The sequence below is a fragment of the Myripristis murdjan genome, chromosome 19 (genome assembly GCF_902150065.1).
Source record: "Myripristis murdjan chromosome 19, fMyrMur1.1, whole genome shotgun sequence".
NCBI classification, from domain to species: Eukaryota; Metazoa; Chordata; class Actinopteri; order Holocentriformes; family Holocentridae; genus Myripristis; species Myripristis murdjan.
Window position 1 is genome coordinate 17,767,826 of NC_043998.1, and position 20,539 is coordinate 17,788,364.

General features: G+C 41.5%; 1 protein-coding gene across 1 annotated transcript in view; it reads left to right on the top strand.

The window, feature by feature from the left end:
* Window positions 1–15,732, top strand: part of glp2r (glucagon-like peptide 2 receptor) — a 71,596-nt gene extending 55,864 nt beyond the window's left edge. Inside the window, exons 2-14 of the mRNA XM_030078416.1 lie at window positions 4,229–4,302; window positions 6,041–6,142; window positions 6,245–6,349; window positions 8,278–8,402; window positions 8,686–8,792; window positions 9,808–9,964; window positions 10,126–10,285; window positions 13,581–13,641; window positions 13,759–13,825; window positions 14,129–14,217; window positions 14,616–14,754; window positions 14,872–14,913; window positions 15,364–15,732. Coding sequence (XP_029934276.1) covers window positions 4,229–4,302; window positions 6,041–6,142; window positions 6,245–6,349; window positions 8,278–8,402; window positions 8,686–8,792; window positions 9,808–9,964; window positions 10,126–10,285; window positions 13,581–13,641; window positions 13,759–13,825; window positions 14,129–14,217; window positions 14,616–14,754; window positions 14,872–14,913; window positions 15,364–15,732 — 1,597 coding nt within the window. The remainder of the gene's footprint in view (window positions 1–4,228; window positions 4,303–6,040; window positions 6,143–6,244; window positions 6,350–8,277; window positions 8,403–8,685; window positions 8,793–9,807; window positions 9,965–10,125; window positions 10,286–13,580; window positions 13,642–13,758; window positions 13,826–14,128; window positions 14,218–14,615; window positions 14,755–14,871; window positions 14,914–15,363) is intronic.
* The last annotated feature ends 4,807 nt before the right edge of the window (window positions 15,733–20,539 follow it).

The following is a 20,539-nucleotide window of genomic DNA, read 5'->3' on the forward strand; positions in this document are numbered from 1 at the left end:
CTCGACTCTTACGGAGCATGGACCTGCAGGGAGGATATACACGCAGGCATGTTAATATGGCTGACCTGTTTGAACTTTCACTTGAAGCGCGCTCTGTGAATTTATGGCTATTTGTGTGGGCTGAGGAGTTCTCATGGAAGCAATTTATGTAACGTGATCATAACAGGAGGTTAATTTGATTGGTAGGAAAACAGAATGGACTGACTTTGTTTTTTTTGTTTTTTTTTTACCTGACACATGGTGCTTTATCAACCTAACATAGTTTAAAAATAGCTGCTGGTGATGTACCTTGCGTTTTTTTGGCCAGTGGAGTGGTTCGGTGGTTTCTTATTCCTAGAACTGCGAATCAAAATGTCCCATCATTTTATATGTGCATATGCTCAGCTTTGAGAGTACAACAAGTTCATACCTGTTATCTGGAGGTTGTGGGAATTAAGGCATTCACAGATACAAGGGATGATTTTTTTTTTCCCTCATTAAGTCCCAGCATTCTTCATGCATTCAGTGAAAAATCCTTCCTACCATTTATTTGGTTTCATTTGTCAGCGGCCTCGACACTAATGTACAAGTCAGACATTACTCAGCAATGAGTCAAATAACACAAGGGCATTTGAAGCAGCTATGCTCAGCATCTGGCCATAACGCCAAGAACTGCAAGGCAAATATTCCCACAGAAAACAATTACCTGAGTTATCTCACCGTGCTGCAATCAGAAATCGAACACCCTTGCGTCCAACTGAAGCTGAAGCTCGCCAGCATGTACAGCTTAAACTCAAATATTATACAGCTCTGCATGGAGGGAGGCTGTTTGTTTAGTCCAGATGGTCCAAACTAGTAAAAAGTTGTGCCATATTGTGTTTTTAGAAATCTGGAATTTTAAGATGAGAGTAAATCATGCGGGATGCTCCTCTGTGAACATGAAGGACATAAAAGGAGATGGGGCTTTCGTCTATTTTTCATTCAGTTGTCTGTTTATCTTTTGTGACTACAGTGTATACATCTTAACCCAGAGTTGTAGCCTATGGGAAAACACTTGAGATGTGGCTTTTTCTTAAGGTATGAAATAAAACAATTAAATGTGATAAGAATCCCTGTGTGTGCTTCTTACAGTAGCCAAACATTTGACTTGTGTAACCGCTCAAGTGTGCAACTGTGCACATTTCTCTGTATAAGGTCAATCCATAAAAACTGTTATGAATTTACGCTAAGACTGTTAAAGTTTATCGCGTTACCTCTCAGATTTATCATGTTTTAATAACAAAGGTACGAGTGGGCCAGGTATTATTACAGCCATAATGTTTTTTTAATGTGTGAACAGGCACAGCTATTTTACACAGAGCCTGTGTGGTTTCTTGTAAACTGTTAACTGGAGAAGTTTAAATCTGCTCTGCTGCTGGTTAAAAATTAAATGAGACAGTTGCAGCCACAGCTCCTCTTTCTCTTGTATTATTGAGAAAACACTTTCCCCACTTGTTGCCTTCATTTTTGCTTTGGACTGGATGGGAAGTTCATACCTTAGATATCAGCTTAAACACTACAGACTTTAACATGTTGTTAACTTGTAACACTTTGACAGTAATAAAATATTTTCCTAGAAACTTACACTGTCAAATATATTCATAATAGTTGCTACATTGTTTGCAAATTAGCATTATTTCCCTTTAGTTGTGGCATCTTCTGTTAGCAGCTAATGTTTGCATTAATATGAAGACAAGCAGATGTGGCAGCATAGTAAAGTCAAAATTTGCCATGGCAACAGCCTAAAGGTTAATAGTAAATCTAATATATTATTGCCACTGTCATTGCGAAGGCATGCATTTGAAAATCAGGCTTCAAGCTAAGACTTCCAGTATGACACAAAATGTGCAGCAGGTTTTCACATTTGTTTGAAATTTAACTAACGCTCATATCTGGGCCTTCACATAAGACTGCTCCGTGCATGATGCTGGTCTTACAGAGCTTGAACCTTCAGGGAGTCTTTAGCGCATCAGAATCATTATGCGGCTCTCCAATGGGCTCACTTGAGCCCTTCCATTACCTTCTTGACAGCCTCTTCACTCTCCTCCTGTCCTGCTGAAAACGAGTGCAGCTCTCAGAGAATAGGATGGCGTCCTACAACCTCTGTCCCGAGGCCATGTCTGCATCAAACTGCTTTAATGCCATTTCAATCTTCCTGAACCACAATGGAATATTTTTGATATATGTATTACCACTCTATTCTAAATCTTCCCCTAAACTCTTTATTAGTTATAAACACAATGCAGACATATAGCCCTGTCACAACTGTATATGATTGTGCTTATGGAGCCAGGAATAATCTAATTTTGCTCTGTTTTTCCTATATCACTTTCACAAATAATGGCATGGCTGGCGCACTTTGGTGCCCTGATACACAATAATATCCGACATATGGTCTCGCGAATGGATTCTGTCACATCCATACCACAGGTGCATCTGAAAAACTATATCACCATGTAATGAAAACACAATTACTCCAAATGATGCATTACTGAGGTTTGCCCCTTCACTTCAGAACAGATAAGTATGGCTGGGTTTCACCTGCTTCTTCTTGCCATGAAGCTTTGGCCTGCCCTGTATGTTGATACTGACAATTGTGATTAATTATATAGTGCAATAAATTCAGTGTAGTGAATACTGGCTGCCTGCTTAGACTTCTCATTAGTAGTTAATGCACTGTGAGATTCTTTGATTACACTCTCTCCTTTGGATTTCATAAATTGCTTTTATGTTAGAAGGAATTTTTATAGTACATGTGTCCATAAACTGTACTTATTACTGTTTTTGTAATGATGAAAGGAACACCACATTTATTTATTGGGTACTCCTCATCCCTGCTACCAGCTCTTTAAGTAAAAAGTTTAAATGCCTAAGCTGGCATTCCCTGTGAATGGGCCTCACATCATACATTATATTCTTAGTCTCAAAGGACTACTTAGCTCTTTGCTCTCCCATTTGGGTGCCTGTATTTGGCTGCAGTCACATTAGTTTACACTGGAACCCCATTAGTGTCAGAAACTCTGGATGATTCCCAGTTACTGAGAGAGAGAGAGAGAGAGAGCCACCAACATTAAATAGCTACTGAACCTCTTTTCTCCCCCTCACTGGGTGGGGTGGTGACAGTCAGTCTCTTCACTCTCTTTCTGCAACACAGTTGCTGGTGTGCGCATGCATTTATCATGACATGTGTAGTTTGCGTTTGTATTCAAATATGCATGTGCTCACCATAGGTGTTGGTGTTTGAACAGTGCTCTGGGTGAGTGTATGTTCCATTTCCTCCTGCAGTATGTGATTACGTTCTCCTGGTCAACAAAGTTAGTCCAGTTATGTACCCGGCTCTCCCCAGGCCTTATCTTGATTGGTTAGGGGAGGACGGGGTGGGAGAGGCGATCTGTTGGTGAGGATCCACAGGCGCTCTCAGTTGCACTAGGTCAATACAGGAAACCAGACAGATCCACCTCCTTCACAGCCCGGGAGATCTTCATACGCAGGAGGACTGGCACAGTAGCTGAGGACCACCTAACAAGTGAAAAGTGGAGAGGAACCAAGCAACCGAGGATAGCAGTGAAATTAAATCTCCAGGAAACAAGTACTGTAAAGGAAACTTCCTTGAAAGAGTCATAAAGTTGAAAGAGGGAGCCTTGGAAAATTGTTTGGCAAAGTAAATCCCTGGAGAAGTCCAAGAAGAGTGATGCTTCTGATAAAATCCCAACAAGAGGAAGCGTGGGATTTTTGATCCAGCTAAGTGAACCATCATCACCGGGCTTAGCTGAAGAGGCTTGTGTCCACGCTTTTGTTCCTCTGTGGGGTGTGGATGTAGGGAGATAAACCAAGGATGAGTAAGAGGCCAGGCGGCTCCTGGAACACGGCGTGAGGCGGCAAAGCATCTGAAAACAGATTTCAGTGTAAACACACAACACCATGCCAACACTACTGCCAGCCTGGCACAAGAGGACATGGGCAACAGGAAGATACACACCCCTGCTCTTACTCCTCTGTCTGCTCTTCAGCTTCCAGGTAAAGAAAACAGCTGACACACGCACATGCACATGCACACACACACAGACACACATATATTCACACGCTTATGCTGCTACTGTACTTTTGAGTTCATTAAACTGAGTTGTATTCATTTCCTTTCTGGTAACCTTTGACGCTGGCCCTTAAAAGCTTAGTCAAGCCTGGTGCTCTCTGACACGTACACATGCAGACATACCACATACCCGAAGGTCAGCACTCCCCAAAACCAGTTTTTTACTGTTTTTTTTTTACTGATGTTTAATCATATATTTAGTTTTACATTTTGATATCGCTAACAATTTCACTATGAGGTCAAAAAATGTTAATCTCATTTATGAGTCAGGATTAGATAATGCACTTACTATGAAACACAATAAAGACCCTGCTGTGCAAAGGCAATGATTCTAAAAAAAAAATATGGAGTGGCTTACTCTTATCTTAAATGAATTCTTTTTCACATTAAGTAAGTGCTATATGGGGTATAGTTAATCAGATATGTACATTTTCTACAGGCACTTGTTCTGAAATAATCAGTCAAACAGCAGCCTGGGAATACCAGTGTAGTGACTTGCTCAAAAAAAAAACGCTTTTTATTTGCTTTGAATATCATAAATTAGATTTTTTTTTGTTCCCCCAAGGAGGACAAAGATAAATAAAACACAAGGAAAACCACTAAGATCACAGAGCACTTACAGTACCTCATGGCCTTTGCCCAATTAAACTTCCATCTTAGACATTACAAAACAATGAATTCTCGAGGGAGCCGAGGCTTTGTGGCTGGATTTGAAACACGTTTAGCTCCACAGGGGGAAAACAGGGAAGAGGCAGCAGCTCCCATCTTTCCTCCGTTTGTGACACCTTGCTGGACTGTCTGACAAGACGAGTCGGAGTGAATTGAAACTTCCACCATCAGCAGGCTTGCTTGAGAAATCTTTGTGTCACAGGTGGTGGATGTGCCAGCAGGCAGCCAAAAAAACACAAAGAGGTTGCGGAGTTCAGCTGCTTTCTAACTGGGGTGTGAAAAGTGTGAATGTTCGCCAGAGATAGGAAGCCTACTGTCCTCAGCCCTGCCACTGAATAACAAATGAGAGCGAGGGCTGCCCTGTATTTGCCTCTCAAACAAAAGGAAATGATAATTTGTCTTAAAGGCAGTCTGTGCATTTCCAAAGGGAGGGCATACCACTTTGTTTACTCATGCTAAGGATGAGGCTGAGATTCATACCAAGACCAATACCCTGTAGAATTAATGGAACACTTGTAAATGCCTGCCTTGAATCTAATGTTTTCGTGTCAAAAGCACGCAAAAAAACATTAACAATGAGGTAAAATACATTTATATTTTGTGTTATGATTGGGTAAAAGAGTTGTCCTGAACTCCTGAGGCTTTTGTGAGTTATATTCTTTAGAGAATTGAGTGGCATTCATAACAAGGTGGGGTGCCCTCCCCTTTGAAGCTGCACAGTTCGCCTTAAAAAAATGAGAGCAAACTAGACATATTACTCACTGATGTAATCCTAATTTATGACATTAGTAATGGCCACTTTGTATTCAAAATCATGAACTAACCTTGCACATATCATTTAAACATCAAAGCTAAGGATGAATAGAATAATGTATTTGAATTGCTGCAGGCTTGATACTAATGCATACGCTTGGCTGATAAAATTGCCTCTATATATCATAGATTACACACAGGCCAACGTGGTCCTTTAGTAAGTGAGGGTGGGCCTGATTAAACACCTCCACCATGTGGAAAAATACAAATACTGCAACATTTTCCATTCAGAGGCAGCAGATACTATGTAATGGATTTGTGATCAGACAAGGAGCTGTGTTGCAAAGTGGTATACATGCATCTTAGGACAAGAATGAAAACACAGATCAATACATGTTACTGTTTGTTTTTAAGATACTGCAGCCAAGCACTCCTTCATTCATGGTGAAAGTATCTCTGTGGAACTCAGTCTAATCTTCCTCTCAAATTTTTAACCCGTGTTTCTACAAAAGGTAACAGGCTCATTCCTTGAAAATTTGATAGCTAAACGGACCGAATACTCTGAGAACTGCACCAGAAGACTAGCAGCGAGTGTACCCCCAAAAACTGGTGAGCTACTTGTTTAATTTTTAGCTGAACTGTAAGTTGAATCTGTCAAAGTGGACTTTTAGTATCCTCAGGAAAATGTGAGACATCATTCTTGTATTGCAGGAATCTACTGTAATGGGACATTTGATATGTTTCTGTGTTGGCCCCATTCATCTCCTGGGAATGTGTCCGTCCCCTGTCCCTCTTACTTACCATGGATCAGTGGAGGTAACATTATACTCTATCACCTAATGACAACAATTTTTCAAAATAATACATGTTTAGAAGTCTTGAATTGAAAAACATCATTGAAGCTTTGACCAAATTATTCAGTGGGTCAGTCCACTCCTCAGACGACTGCATTCATTTGAAGTAAATGCATCGCTGAGTCATGGGCAGTCTGTTGTGCTAGACAGTCACAGGATAAAGTACTCAAGGGCCCAATTAGATGACCTGGTGTCATGTAATTGCTCAGTCACGCTTTCACTGTGAAGTAACAGCCAATTGGCCATGCCAGCTTCTGCTAGAGTCAATCTTCTCTATCATGTGTGAATTACTTTTAAAAGTGGCAGTGGACAACTTTACAGATAAAAGGCTGCAAAGGCACACTTGCTGTCCTTTACACTATGCACTGTGCACTATTGCACTTTGCAATACTAAGGGTTAACTGAGCTATAATCTCTATAAACAGATTTTATATGCACATATATAGAATCTGTAGGTGAGGGACAAGATTTTGGTATTGGAAGCGTTCTGCTTTCCATTTATGTTTCCTATGTAGTCCAAGTAGTTGCCATTTGTGAATTTATGAAGGTAAACAGTTGGCAGAAATGTATGAACCTAAAATACCTACAAAAAGTATCGAATGTCTGTGTACTGTGTGGAGAAATATTTGAGTCATGCCGTGAAAGAAACAGAAGCAGAAACAGTTTCCATTTGTTGTCCAAGTGGTTCTATGCAGGTAAAGAGTCCACGTGAGGAGCAAAAGAGACGGAACGCATTGGCAGAAGTGTCAACTGGACCTAAAACACCCACCAAAACTATCTCTGTTGGTGTGTTATGTGAAGAAAGAGAAATGAAAGCAGTTTCTGGCTTGTTTCTGGCTACACCGGAAACCCCCCCAAAATTGGCCCTAGCACCCTGAGGCTAAATTTGTCATCAGATGATAGCCGATGGGTTCTAAGACTGACTGAGGAAATGATCATCGAGATTCATCTGACAAAAAAAGGTCATAATTAATCATGTATCTTATCAGTTCAACTGACAGTGAGAACAGAGAACAGTAGGGGGATGAGGGTCCTCGTCATTGGTTTCATAGACTGTATACTCTTGTATAGTCTGTGGTTGGTCCTTTGAAGAGAACCATGCAGATTCAACCATCAAATTTTGAGCTTATTCCGTGTTTTATGTTTGCTGACTCCAAATGGCCCTCATTTATCTCCAACTTTACATAATGCAGCTTCAAAAGCAATTTAAAGAGCAACTTAACCCTAAACCCAAATCAATGTGAAATCTGAGCTCTAATAGTGAAAAGTAGGTTGTCTGGTCTCTAGTGGAAGATGATGTCACCAGCTGTTGTGAGGTGATGTCAACACCTGTTACGTGGTGATGTTACCACCTTTTGGGAGGTGATGTCACCACCTGTTACGTGGTGATGTTACCACCTTTTGGGAGGTGATGTAGTTTGAGTAGATTTCTTGAGGAGACTTCTCATATCTTCTCTAGTCTTTTTTTTTTTATTCAAAGTAAACATCTATCATTGCCTCCATAAACATAAAATGCATCACCTCCGGGGTTATGCATTTCATGTTTATAGCATGTTTGTAGCATTTAATGTTTGTAGCAAGGAATTATTCCTGGGAGAGACCTCAGAGATGTTTAGAATGGGAATGTAAAGGCTTACATGAACAGGTTGAATCTCTATTATATTGTATCAGTTGTAATGCATAGTAGAACATTGGACATTTTTCATGTGAAAAACTTACATTCTGTTTCAGTTTCAAAGTCAGGATCTGGTGTGATTTAGGCTTGTAAATGCATGTTTTTACATGAAAATCTCACTTAGCACAGCTTGGAACAATTAATGCCCCAGTCAGTCATGTGCTCAGCCAGCCCAAGAACCTGTGTGTATGACTGTGTCCTTCCATTACATTCAGACCACAACAGGAGTGCACACAGAGAGTGCCTGGCAAATGGGAACTGGCGACTGAGGGAGAATTCCTCGGAGCCCTGGAGGGATCAGTCAGAATGTCACGATGAGAACCATTACTTTAAGGACAAGGTGAGGAGGAGAGGGCCATGAAACAAATGGTTTTACTTTCCTCTAAGCACTTTGACGGGAAGATGGGAATATATTGGATGATTTGTGTTTTTTCACCTACCCTTTGCACAGGGATAAATGATTTATGACAGCTATGCAATGAAGACTATGGTTATGGTTGTTATCTCGATAGCCGACTGTCTTTTAAGACTTAGAAATCCTCTCTCTATAATTAAAGCCACATGAATGAATGTGTGTGTTTGCCACCTGTTTTCTTGTGTGTGTGTTTGTGTGTGCGTGTCAGGAGGAAGAAGTGCTTCGCCATACGGCCCTGAGGGTCATCTCTATCATTGGCTACTCCCTGTCACTGTCTTCCCTCACACTGGCCACTATCCTCATGGGCATGTTCAGGTCAGCGACCTAGGCTAGAGGGGCTCCACCACAACATTCATATTTTGGATGATTGTGCAGTCAGTGTTGCGCATCATGTATGGAAAAAAAGGGACATCTAAGGCTACAGTATCCTGAAGAAGAACGTAGGGTTATGTTGAGCGTACTTTTTAACTTAAGTACCTTGGGTGTCCCTTCTCTTTTCCACGATTTCCATGTGTCTATTTATCCGAAGGACACCCAACTCCCTGGTTTTTAAAGCTAGAAGTTAAAAATCTAAAAGTATTTCAGCTTCCTATTTGCTTTCCAAGTAATACATTACATGTTTTAAAGACAAAACCAAAGATTAAGAGTTCTACTTGGTAGCAGCAAAATCCACAGCAGAAAGTAATCAGCAGATGCTCCTCCAAATGGATGTTACTGCTACAAGAAGGTATTAAAAGGCAAAGAACATCTGAGGCATCTTTTTTAATTGTTAAAAATTAGCAGTTAAAGCACTTAGCTTTTGCTCACCACAACAAAGTGCACGGAACCATCTTTGATTTTTAATATATGTTCTAAAATCAGTTTCATTGGAGCATAATGAATTTGGGAATTAAGTTCTTTGAAACCATTATTTAAGCAACCAGCGCTGAAGCTGCACAAACAATTAACAGGCAATTTAGCTTTCGCAGAGAAAAAAATGATAATAATTTTGTTATTATAGCCCTTCAATTAGTCATTGTGACAGACAATCAATATTGCAAGGGACACAGCTTCACCAGCTCTGTCTCAGTCTTTGACTGATGCTATGCATGGTTTCACAACGCCGAGGATGACCCAGCACACAGAAGATCCATAATGAGGAGCCAAGGAATCCGGACGATCAGTATAAATAACATTATACAAAGCTGGAAGCATTTTTGTGTAGTTGCATGTAATTTGATCATTTATCATCCACTCTTATGTCACGATACGGCCTCAGTAATCCATTTACAGCTCCCCAAGGGCCATAGATCAAATCCCTCCTCAAATGGTTTCTGTATCTGCTTACCAGGAAGCTCCACTGCACCAGGAACTACATACATATGAATCTGTTTGTGTCGTTCATCCTGAGGGCAGTGGCAATCATTTCAAAGGAAATCATATTATACATCATGTACACCGACTTACCCAAAGATGACCCTGGATGGAACTTCTACTCCTACTCTGCGGTACAGCCACCACCCCCTCATCATTCATATAGCAACAGATTATATATATCAGCATGCTTTTCCTAGGTCTGTTCAGTTGTAGCCAAGGTGAAGCACAATTTTGGCATTTCATTCATCCCTCAGCTAACAAAACTTCATATCAATAATCTATCTGTAAACAGACTGCGGTGATGTGCAAACTCTCCAAGGTGTGCATGGAGTACTTTGTGGCCTGCAACTACTTCTGGCTCTTGGTGGAGGCCATATTCCTGCACACCCTCCTCTTCACCGCAGTGCTGACCAAGAGACGCCTGCTCAAGAGATACATGCTCCTAGGATGGGGTAAGGGCCAATAATTATTAGTGTGTGTATATGTATAGACAATGTGTGTTGTGCGTTGATAAGAATTTTGTGTTGTAAAAATCAATAAATCATTAATTTTGGGACACTGCTATTATTACTACAAACAAACAAGAGCCCCGCCGAGAGGACTGGCAGTCTCTACTGGCCTTGACACTGCATTGTATGCAGGTTGCATTTGGTGGAAAATCGGCTGGATTGCATTCTGGTGCAAAACAGGAGGGGGCGCTGTTCCTCCAGTGTAAATGGATGCAAAGCTTTTACAGTGGCGGTCAGAATGGCGCTAAACCCATACAGAAATTCACGGTGTTTCCCAAACCCATCCATATCAAAAACCGATGTGAACAATGCAAAAAAATCAACCATGTAATTGGCAAATTCGTACATAGAGCTGGTAGAAACATCTTTTCCTGGTGGTCAACAAAATGGACGAGTCTTTGATTTTAGCTGTGTCCCACTGCCCGGATCTGTATACTCAACATGTTCTCATTCCCAGGGTGTGAAATGCAGATGCTTTGTCACAGCCCTTATTGTCTGATACCGACACCACCAAGGCATCCTTTGGCACCATGATGAGACACGCCGGGCTTTCTTCTTTTAGTGTTTAGGTTTAGCCAACAAACCTCCACGTGGTTAGGCTTAGGCACAAAAACAGCACCAGCACGGAAACTGGACACAGTCTTGGTCACATGTGCCATCACGTGAGAAGCCAGGAATCTATTAGCAGGGCATCTCGCCTCCCATTTCCAAACAGGAATCAAACTCTCGGCCTGTGCTTCGAGGTCCTATGGCTTACATGCCCACTATCCACCCTGGCCTCCTCCCTAGCCCGACTTTCTTACTCATTATTCAATGTCACCACCGGCAGCGTCTCATTGTGATGCCAAAGGGTGCCTTTGGCTTCAAATTGATGCCTTTGCCATTAGTATCTGATGCAGAAGGGCATAGCAAAGCATTGGTATTAGCGCCCCTGGGAATGAGAATGGGTCAGTATAATGCAACGATCCCAGGTTATAACATGCAACATAGCAGCAAGCAGCCATGCAGTCAGCTGTGAGACAGGAATAGACTTAGACTTAGACTTAGACTTAGACTTCTTTTATTGTCATTGCACAAAAAAACACAGCAGTGAGATTTTGGCAACGAAATGTCGTTGCTTGGCTTCCGGATTACAGCAGAGATGGAATTGTGGGACCGTTTAGGTATATATAAATATAAATATTATACATAATATAGTCTATATAACTGGTATGATATGGTCTATATAACTAGTGCTAAAAAACAGGAGCTAAATAGTAATGAGTGCAATTTAGAATAGCTAGATAAAACAGAATGTACAACAACAGACTAAACAGTGTAAACAACTGAATAACCAGTATAAATAATAATGAGTGCAATTGAGAATAACTAGATAAAAACAGAATGTAAACAACGGACTGAGCAGCGTAAACAACTGAATAACCAGTGTAAATAATAACGAGTGCAATAAGAACAGAATGTAAACAACAGAAAAAGAAAACAACTGACTAAACAGTGTTAACAGTGGAAGATTGCACAGAAATGTATTGTCCATACGTAGCTGCTGGGCGGGCGGGGAGGGGGTTATTGCACAAATAGGAGGTAATTAATTCTCCTCATCCCAGGGGTGTTTCCCGGACTGGGCTACACACCCTGGGCCTGAAGAAACCATACCTCCATAAAGGGATATTGCACAGAAATGTATTGTCCATACGTAGCTGCTGGGCGGGCGGGCGGCGGAGGGGGGGTGGGGGTGGGGGGGGGGGTTATTGCACAAATAGGAGGTAATTAATTCTCCTCATCCCAGGGGTGTTTCCCGGACTGGGCTACACACCCTGGGCCTGAAGAAACCATACCTCCATAAAGGGATATTGCACAGAAATGTATTGTCCATACGTAGCTGCTGGGCGGGCGGGCGGCGGAGGGGGGGTGGGGGTGGGGGGGGTTATTGCACAAATAGGAGGTAATTAATTCTCCTCATCCCAGGGGTGTTTCCCGGACTGGGCTACACACCCTGGGCCTGAAGAAACCATACCTCCGTAAAGATATATTGCACAGAAATGTATTGTCCATATGACAAGTTATTTGGCATTGAGCAGTCTGATGGCCAGGGGGAAGTAACTGTTTCTGAGTCTGGCTGTTCTGCAGCGGATGCTGCGGAACCTTCTGCCAGACGCCAGTCGGGAGAACAGTCCATGCTGGGGGTGGGTGGGGTCAGAAATGATCCGGTGGGCTCTGGATAGGCAGCGGCTGTCTGCTACATCCTGGATGGGGGGGAGCGAGGTCCCGATGATCTTCTCCGCCGTCCTCACCACTCTCTGCAGAGACTTCCAGTCTGAGGCCCTACAGCTCCCAGACCAGACGGAGATGCAGCTGGTCAGCAGGCTCTCGATGGTCCCTCTGTAGAAGGTGGTTAGGATGGGAGGGGGGAGGGAGGCTCTTCTCATCCGCCGTAGGAAGTGCAGGCGCTGCTGTGCCTTCTTCGCCAGGGAGGAGGTGTGGAGTGACCAGCCGAGGTTGTCTGTGATATGCACCCCCAGGTACTTGGTAGTGCTCACGACTTCCACGGCTGTGTCGTTGATGAGGAGGGGTGTGTGGCTGGGTCTGGATCTCCTGAAGTCCACGATAATCTCCTTGTCCACGATAATCTCCTTAAGTCCACGATAATCTCCTTGAATAGATGGTCCAGCTCTGAATCTCTTTTGAATAATTTCTATTGAACATGCCAGCTGATGTTACTGATAATGCTACTGCTGCTGGTACTCAACTGTTGCCCTTCTCCCATACCTGATGTCACATCCGCATTCGGTGCGTTGTGCGAAAAATATCCGTGAACCGAATTCTGATTTGACTGCACCATAAGAGCAAGTTAGCACTACCAGAAAACTTCTGCTCTAGCGTTTGAAACTTTGAGGCATGTCTGGCCACACCCAGTCAATGATGTCACAGCAGCTATTTCGCCATTGACAGCCAATGAAAAATACCAAGCATGACATCACTGATTGGGTGTGGCCAAAAATACAACATGCCTGTAAGTTTCAGCGTCTTGACAGCAGTGCAGCAGAGGTTTTCTGTGTTGGGATTTAGAGCTTACTCCCTTTTTGAAGTGTTTCTGACAAATGGGGGAGGTAGAGAAAGGTCAGTAGAAGAATTACGTCAAACATATTCATCCCCCTCGGTCAAACTCAAGAGGAAAACGTTTAAAAATACAGCACATAGCTCCATTAACTGTGTATCTTATGCTGGTCTCACTTTGCAGGTACACCTATCTTGTTTGTGACACCATGGACGGTGATTAAGATCTTATATGAAAATACAGGGTGAGTGTCTGGATACATATTTTAGAATGGAATAGCTTAAACAATTTTTTTTCCTGCTGATATTGTTTTCCTTGTATTTGAGTTTTGCATTTATCCTCTCTCATTCTCAATCCCAAGATGCTGGGAAATTGTGAACAGAGGGTTCTATTGGATAATAACTGGCCCAATTACATTAGCAGTAGTGGTGAGTAAAAAATCCTAAGACTTTTCAAATATGACTGCTACAATGACATTCAACATGATGTCTACGTTAGTTACAGATATGCATCTCTCTCGAGTTGCATTCAGTGATTTCAGAGATACCTCATTCTTTTTTGTATTGACTTTAATGGACCCTGTCTTGTGAGGTCATGAGTATAAGCTGTAGAACTCATGGATCACGAATCTCTAACTAACTAATGCATGATTTTCTTACATTTATGCACATATTAATCTGTATTTGTTTTGGCTATGTATCTTTTTACACCATCTTTTATGTGTGTTGCAGGTTATCTTCTTTATATTCATAAAGATTTTGATGCTGCTGCTGTCCAAGCTGAAAGCAGATCAGGTCAAATTTACCGACTACAGATACAGGTACTTTAGAGTCTCCTCTGTCATGGCTCAGTAATGCAACTGCTGCAAGTCTGAGTGGCAGGGAATAAGTTTGACCTTGAGTTTTGTGTCTTTGACTGGTAGATTCCTGGTTCAGCATTTAAATGTTAATCGCTCCCATGTACAGCACAAACCCAAATGTCAACCCCACAATCTGCGGCCTCCCTACTCCTCTATAAATGTCATAGCGGTGGGGAATCTCATGCATATAATTTACCAAGATTTCTATTCACTTCCGTTTTGCACTTTGCTCTTTGACTCATTTGACAATGTGAGTTTTATAGCCTCTCTCCTGTAAATTTTCCCTTACACAGAATGTCATACTTGCTTGTCCCCCATAATGCCCTGCATAATTATGCTGTATGTCTGTGCCCTGTTAGCTTGGCCAGAGCTACGCTGGTACTGATTCCTCTTCTGGGGATTCATGAGGTGGTGTTTACTGTGCTGATAGATGAATGTGTGGAGGGCAGCAGTCGCTATGCCAGGAATTTCATCAACCTCACCCTCAGCTCCTTCCAGGTAAAGGAGAGGTTGTGAAATAATGTCTGACAACAACATTTTGCAGCTTTGGAAATTTTCTTCCTGCGTGTTTTAACCTCAGTATCAACCCTTATGTATCCCTTTTAACCTTTACAGGGATTCTTTGTTGCTGTGTTATACTGTTTTGCCAATGGAGAGGTAAGTGATTTTATTCAGTGCATCATGAATGTCCATTTAGAGTCAGCCCAGTGAGCATTTTATAGATGAAAAGACACTCAAAAAACTCAGAAATGTTTTCACACCTGAGGGTCACTCCCTGCATATTGTTTTTTGACTGATAATAGGAAGTTTTTTTTTGTTTGTTTGTTTTTAATAAATAGGTAAATAAATAAATAAATACATAAACTGGAATTTTAAGTATGCATAAGTATGGTACAATATGAAGCTGTAAACAAATGTGGATTAGTCAAGACAAGGACATAACTTTTCATTTCACTGTGATTTGACATTGCACCTCACAAAAAAAGGTAGTGTATGAGAAATGTAAAAAGTTTAAATAAGAATTTTTGTGAACATCTAGTTGTAATGTCTATCTACTGTATATCCGTATGTGCGGTATGGTGATTTTTATTTTTTATGTACTTTTAGGTCCAAGCAGAACTGAAAAAGCGCTGGCAGCTTTTCCTGTTCACCAACCGCTTCCAGGTCAGGAGTTGTTTCCAGGGCGCGCCCCTCAAGCACCTGTGGAAGTGCACCCGAGGACGGCGCCCACGCGGCTCCCAGCAGAGCGAATCCTGCGACGAGGGCGGAGCTTCCGCAACACACCCACACTTGCTTCAGGTGGCTGTCCATGGAAGATACACAGCGCCGGGAGTGGGGGAGGTTAAAGGTCAGAGGATGAAGGGCTGCGACGCTGCGGGACTGAACTTTATGACCAGGAAGAGCCTGTCCAGCAGCGATGGAGAGATGACGCTCGGTGAGACCATGGAAGAGATTCTGGAGGAGAGCGAGTTCTGATCCAGTTTAACCACTTGGTACTTCATTAGCAAACATGCAACGGACTGAAAGATAAATTCCAGAGAAGACGCTCAGAAACAGGATTCCCACTGGACATGAAACTTCTACAAGATCGTGGAATGCTGAGCAGCTGGTACTCAAGCCCAAATCTGGGAGTTTTAATAATCCTCTGGAATATCAGCAACATTCTACCAAGGATTCACTTTACACCAATATACCAGAGTGTATTTTCTATTCTGCCTCCTGCATTCATTTTATTAGATGGTGTTTTTCATGGATTTCTTTTCCACAGCAAACCCAACTGCAGCAGATCCAGACTGTTTACCCCTTTATGGTGGAAACATAATACACAAGCATTTAGCAATACACAGGAGGATTTAACAATCTCTGGTGCTAAATCCCAGGCAAGCATCCATCCTGAGGCCCGATTCAGAAGTTATTTGATCTTTGCTGCTTTAGTGCTATAAAAGTACAATCCATTCGTATTGCTGGCATAGAGCATTCCTTTTGTGCATTTGTACCTCGCAGTGAACTTCAGAATACACTGCAGCAACACAAGGAGAGCAAAAAAAAAAAAAAAGTGTTTCAGTTAAGTGCTTTATTTAACATGTAAAATATGATATCTACTTACTATGTTAGGCCAGTCAAAAAAGATCCTTATGGCACATCATATGGATTGAAATGTAAATATGAATACAATGTATTTGTTGTCTGAAAATGTGAATATTAACTATAGTCAAGAGCAAAGTGCAAAGGCTATCTATGTACAATATGTGCTGCAAGTTTTACAGGCTTATTAATATTTCTTATTGACGCATAAAATATATCAGAAAGATGTTCTACAGTTAAAATCATCACAACATATTGATTTGTATATGTAGTCTTCAGATTCACAGCACGATAGATGATGTATTTATGTGCACAAAACAAGAGCAGTTGAACTGTTGACTGTGCATCGAGCGCCGCAGCTGGATAAATAAAAGGTTGAGGTTAAGAAAGTGAAGGAGGCAGAGTGTTGTTTGTCTCCTTCAGCTGTGGCTGGACCCTGTGTGCTTCACCAGACTGGTGGGAGGATGTTTCTGTTGTCCGTCGTCCCCTCCACATGAACTCCCCCTCTGTGATCTGGCCTGTGAAGACCAACACGGCCCATGAACACAGCATGAGCAGAGCAGACAAAACATCCACTGCTGCACTCTTCACGCTCTGATAAAGGACTAGTAAACACAGCAACAATCTTACAATCAATATCTCTCTCATCTCTGATTTCATTTGACCTGTGTTCTCATTGTCAGGTAGGCTCTGATTATATGAAATACTGACTGAATAAAATGGTTCTCTGTATTAAAGGTACAGATAGTGCAGATTTTATGTGAAAACACACCTGTTGCACTTTCTGTGTTTGCCCAGATTAAATTCTGGGCTGCATTCAGCAAATGGAGCAAAATGTTTATTTACATGCAAACAATAGGGTAGTGCTATGTACACCCTGTTGCAAAGTGCTGTACGAATTGCTAACTCATTGGAATTACAAAAAAAAAGTGTCGTTTTAGGAGAATTTGCATGGATCATTGCAATAGATGGAAGGATAAATGTATTGAGCGGGTAGTTCCATCATCTAACTCCTGAAAATCTCTTATTTTTAATCCCAAGATGTGCATTTGAAATCCAAATGCTACATTGTGTAAATAATGTAGCTTCAGAGTTGCTGTAAGGTTTTTTTTTTTGGTTTTTTTTTTTACTTTAACAGAGCTAGGCTAACGACTCCTATAGACTTCAAGTCTTTATGCTAAGCTAACACGAAATGCTACTCATATGAACCAAACCACTGGACGCATGGATGTGAAAATGGTGTCAAACGCCTTGTCTCAGTCTGGGTAAGATGCAAAAAGAGGACTTGCCCAAAATGTTGGAGTATTCCCTTAAGCTTAATTAGAACAGATAAAGAGACTGCATGGATGTCAAATGTGGATATTGGGAGGTGTGCAAGAGGAAGGACAGCCTCGTCTCCTTGTCTCATTTAGGTTGAATGAGGAGACCTGTGCCTCCCCCAAGGCCAGTGGCTCTAGGGGTGTGAGAGAAAGATGTAGTAGCTAGGGGGCTGCTGCAGTGGTACCCTCAGGTGTAATCCAAGTCCCTGTGAGGGCCAGAAAGTGGAGGGATTTAGACGAGGCATATGCTGAGATGGTTTTAGTTTCCTTTAAAAGCCTGGCAGTTCCAGAGGGAGCGACTTAAATCAAACTAGTGCAGTGCTCTTTCTCACCAGGAGCTCCCCAGCCCCCACAGGACCCATCTTTACTGTTGTCATTCCTGCTTCTTCTTCTTCTTTCCATTTCTTCTATTTTATTTCCAGACCCTCTTCTTCTTTCTTTGCCTTACTTGAGTTGCGTAGCTTTGGGAGGTGCACTGTGGCAGGTTTTGGCAGTTTCATGTGTTGCTTTCTATCACAGTGAGTTGTGTTGCAGTGACAGTTGGCCTTGATTTAAACCTTGATTAAAATGACCACACTCTTGGATTAAATTCACAATCAATCGCACAGGCTTAAATTGACTCCTCAGAGGCCACCTGGGGTAAACACACAAACACACACATACGCACACTCACACAGCAGAAGGACAGCACATAGTTTGACAGATTTATGCACGGGAATTGCTCAGACCAAAACACTGGGCATACGATAATATGACAATCACACCTCCTGATGAAACTTTAATGATGTCGATCAGGGAACTGGATTATTGCAGCAGCAAGGAACAGGATGCAAATGAGAATGAGACAAATAGAGACTAGCGAGGAGAGTGCAACTGGATATACAAATGGAACACAGGAATAACAGGTTTCCAATAGTGTTGAAGTGAGTCGGTAGTAATGCTGATGACTGTAATGCACTTTATAAGACTCTCCACCATCAGCAGGGTGCTTCACAATCTTATCAGATACTCGCTGATTGAATGGGCATTAATGTGTTACCTAAGTATTTTTATGAGACTACATAATGCAATAGTGGACCCTAAAAAGCCCAGGCCTTGATCTAATTTGCCAGCAGGAACAATGAACAGAAGAAAATTGCCCCTCTTTTTCTGCACTGCCTTTTATATTTGCTTCAGTTGCAATCCCCAAATAAATAAATAAGAAAATAAATAAATACAATTCCCACAATATTCCCACAGCAAAAGTTTAAAGGTAATTTTCCATCACATCACTACACTACACTACAATATTTCTATAAGCACTACATAGTACTAGTGTCTTGGGTATACTTAATAATGAATTTATATCACTTTTTTTTAATCTCCTAGGTTATATAACATCCTCCTATGAGCCTATAATATCCCTGTAGGATCTGTTTTGTGGACAGCAGGGGTTTTCAGACTTTTTCATGTTCAAGACCCCTTCTGGAAGTGATTTGCAGTGATTATATATCAGGGCCCTCAGGACATCACACAAACCAAAATAAGTTTTCATGTAACAGTCCCTTGTGTCCCTACTAAATTGTTTTGATTACTGGCAAATTTATTAACAGAGGTGCCATTTACACATTGGGTTAAAATAATCACTCATATTGTCTTTATATTGTAATGGGACCCAAGATCCCTCTTTGAAAACCATTGATCTATGGCAACAAGTAGTGAGTTTACAGTAACCATATCATACTAAATCAAGTTTTTATATCTCTTACAGTACTGCTATAACACTTTTGTAGTTTGACTAATGTATCTATGGCATTGTACCATGGCATATTAGGACAATTGCAGGAAAAAACAAAAAACAAAAAAAAAAAAAAAAAAAAAAAAACAGCGGGGGAGAGTGAGGGAATATTCTGAGAAAAAACGTTTGAATTTTTGATGATTGATTTAAGTAGCAAATTTATTATTTTAAATTATATTATTATTATTATTATTATTATTATTATTATAAATTTGTGAGTTTTTTCCTGCAGAAACCTCAGATATTTTGAGTTTTTTTCTCAAAATGCAGCCCCCACACCCCAGCTTAATAATTTAATAGGCCATTGTTATAATTGGCCTTATAGTTCATGTCTCTTGCAGTATTCAATGCATGTTAAAGTTCAATGCTTCTTGTATTATTCAGAACAGCTTGGCTATTAGCAGAAGGTAAACAAAGCTGGAACCAGACATATTTTCTCTATCTTATTTGTTAGGTCTATTGCATTAGATACACGCCCAATCAACATACATACACATAGCATCATACATTCCGAGATCAAGGCATGGACAGTGGTTGGCCTGTCCATGTCCGGTAACTGGCCAATTACTCTCGGTTGCGTTTAAAGTCCAACCTATGTACGGGGCAGGCCCAAGCCCAAGAACATAAATATGTATCATTTCCTGATATCTACACTCATTCTGACTGAGATCCTGCGAGAGCTCTGTCACACTGAGACCAGCGCTGCTTTGCTTTACATGTGACCAAATAAATATTATATCTGAGAAGCTGAAGATTGACTCCGGTCTGTCCTTGGGCATTCAACAAAAGAATCGGGTCCTAACACCATAGTAGTGTCCAATAACAAGTTAGATTTTTTTTTTTCTGCATACTATTTCTTCAATGTCCCTGCACATACAGTAGGTCATAGTTTTGCTATTGGTTTAGTGCTCTTATGAAACAAATGGATCGCATAGGCCATAACAGTCTAACAAAAATGACAACCAGTCCAGAGGTAACTGTTTGATAACCCCAGAGCCGCTGCCAGGCCTGTGATCCTGGCCGGGCGGGGGCTCGGCGGTGACTCCAGGCAGCTCTTACGCCCCGCGCTGAGCCAATGGCCTGGCAGAGTGAGTCATGGGGG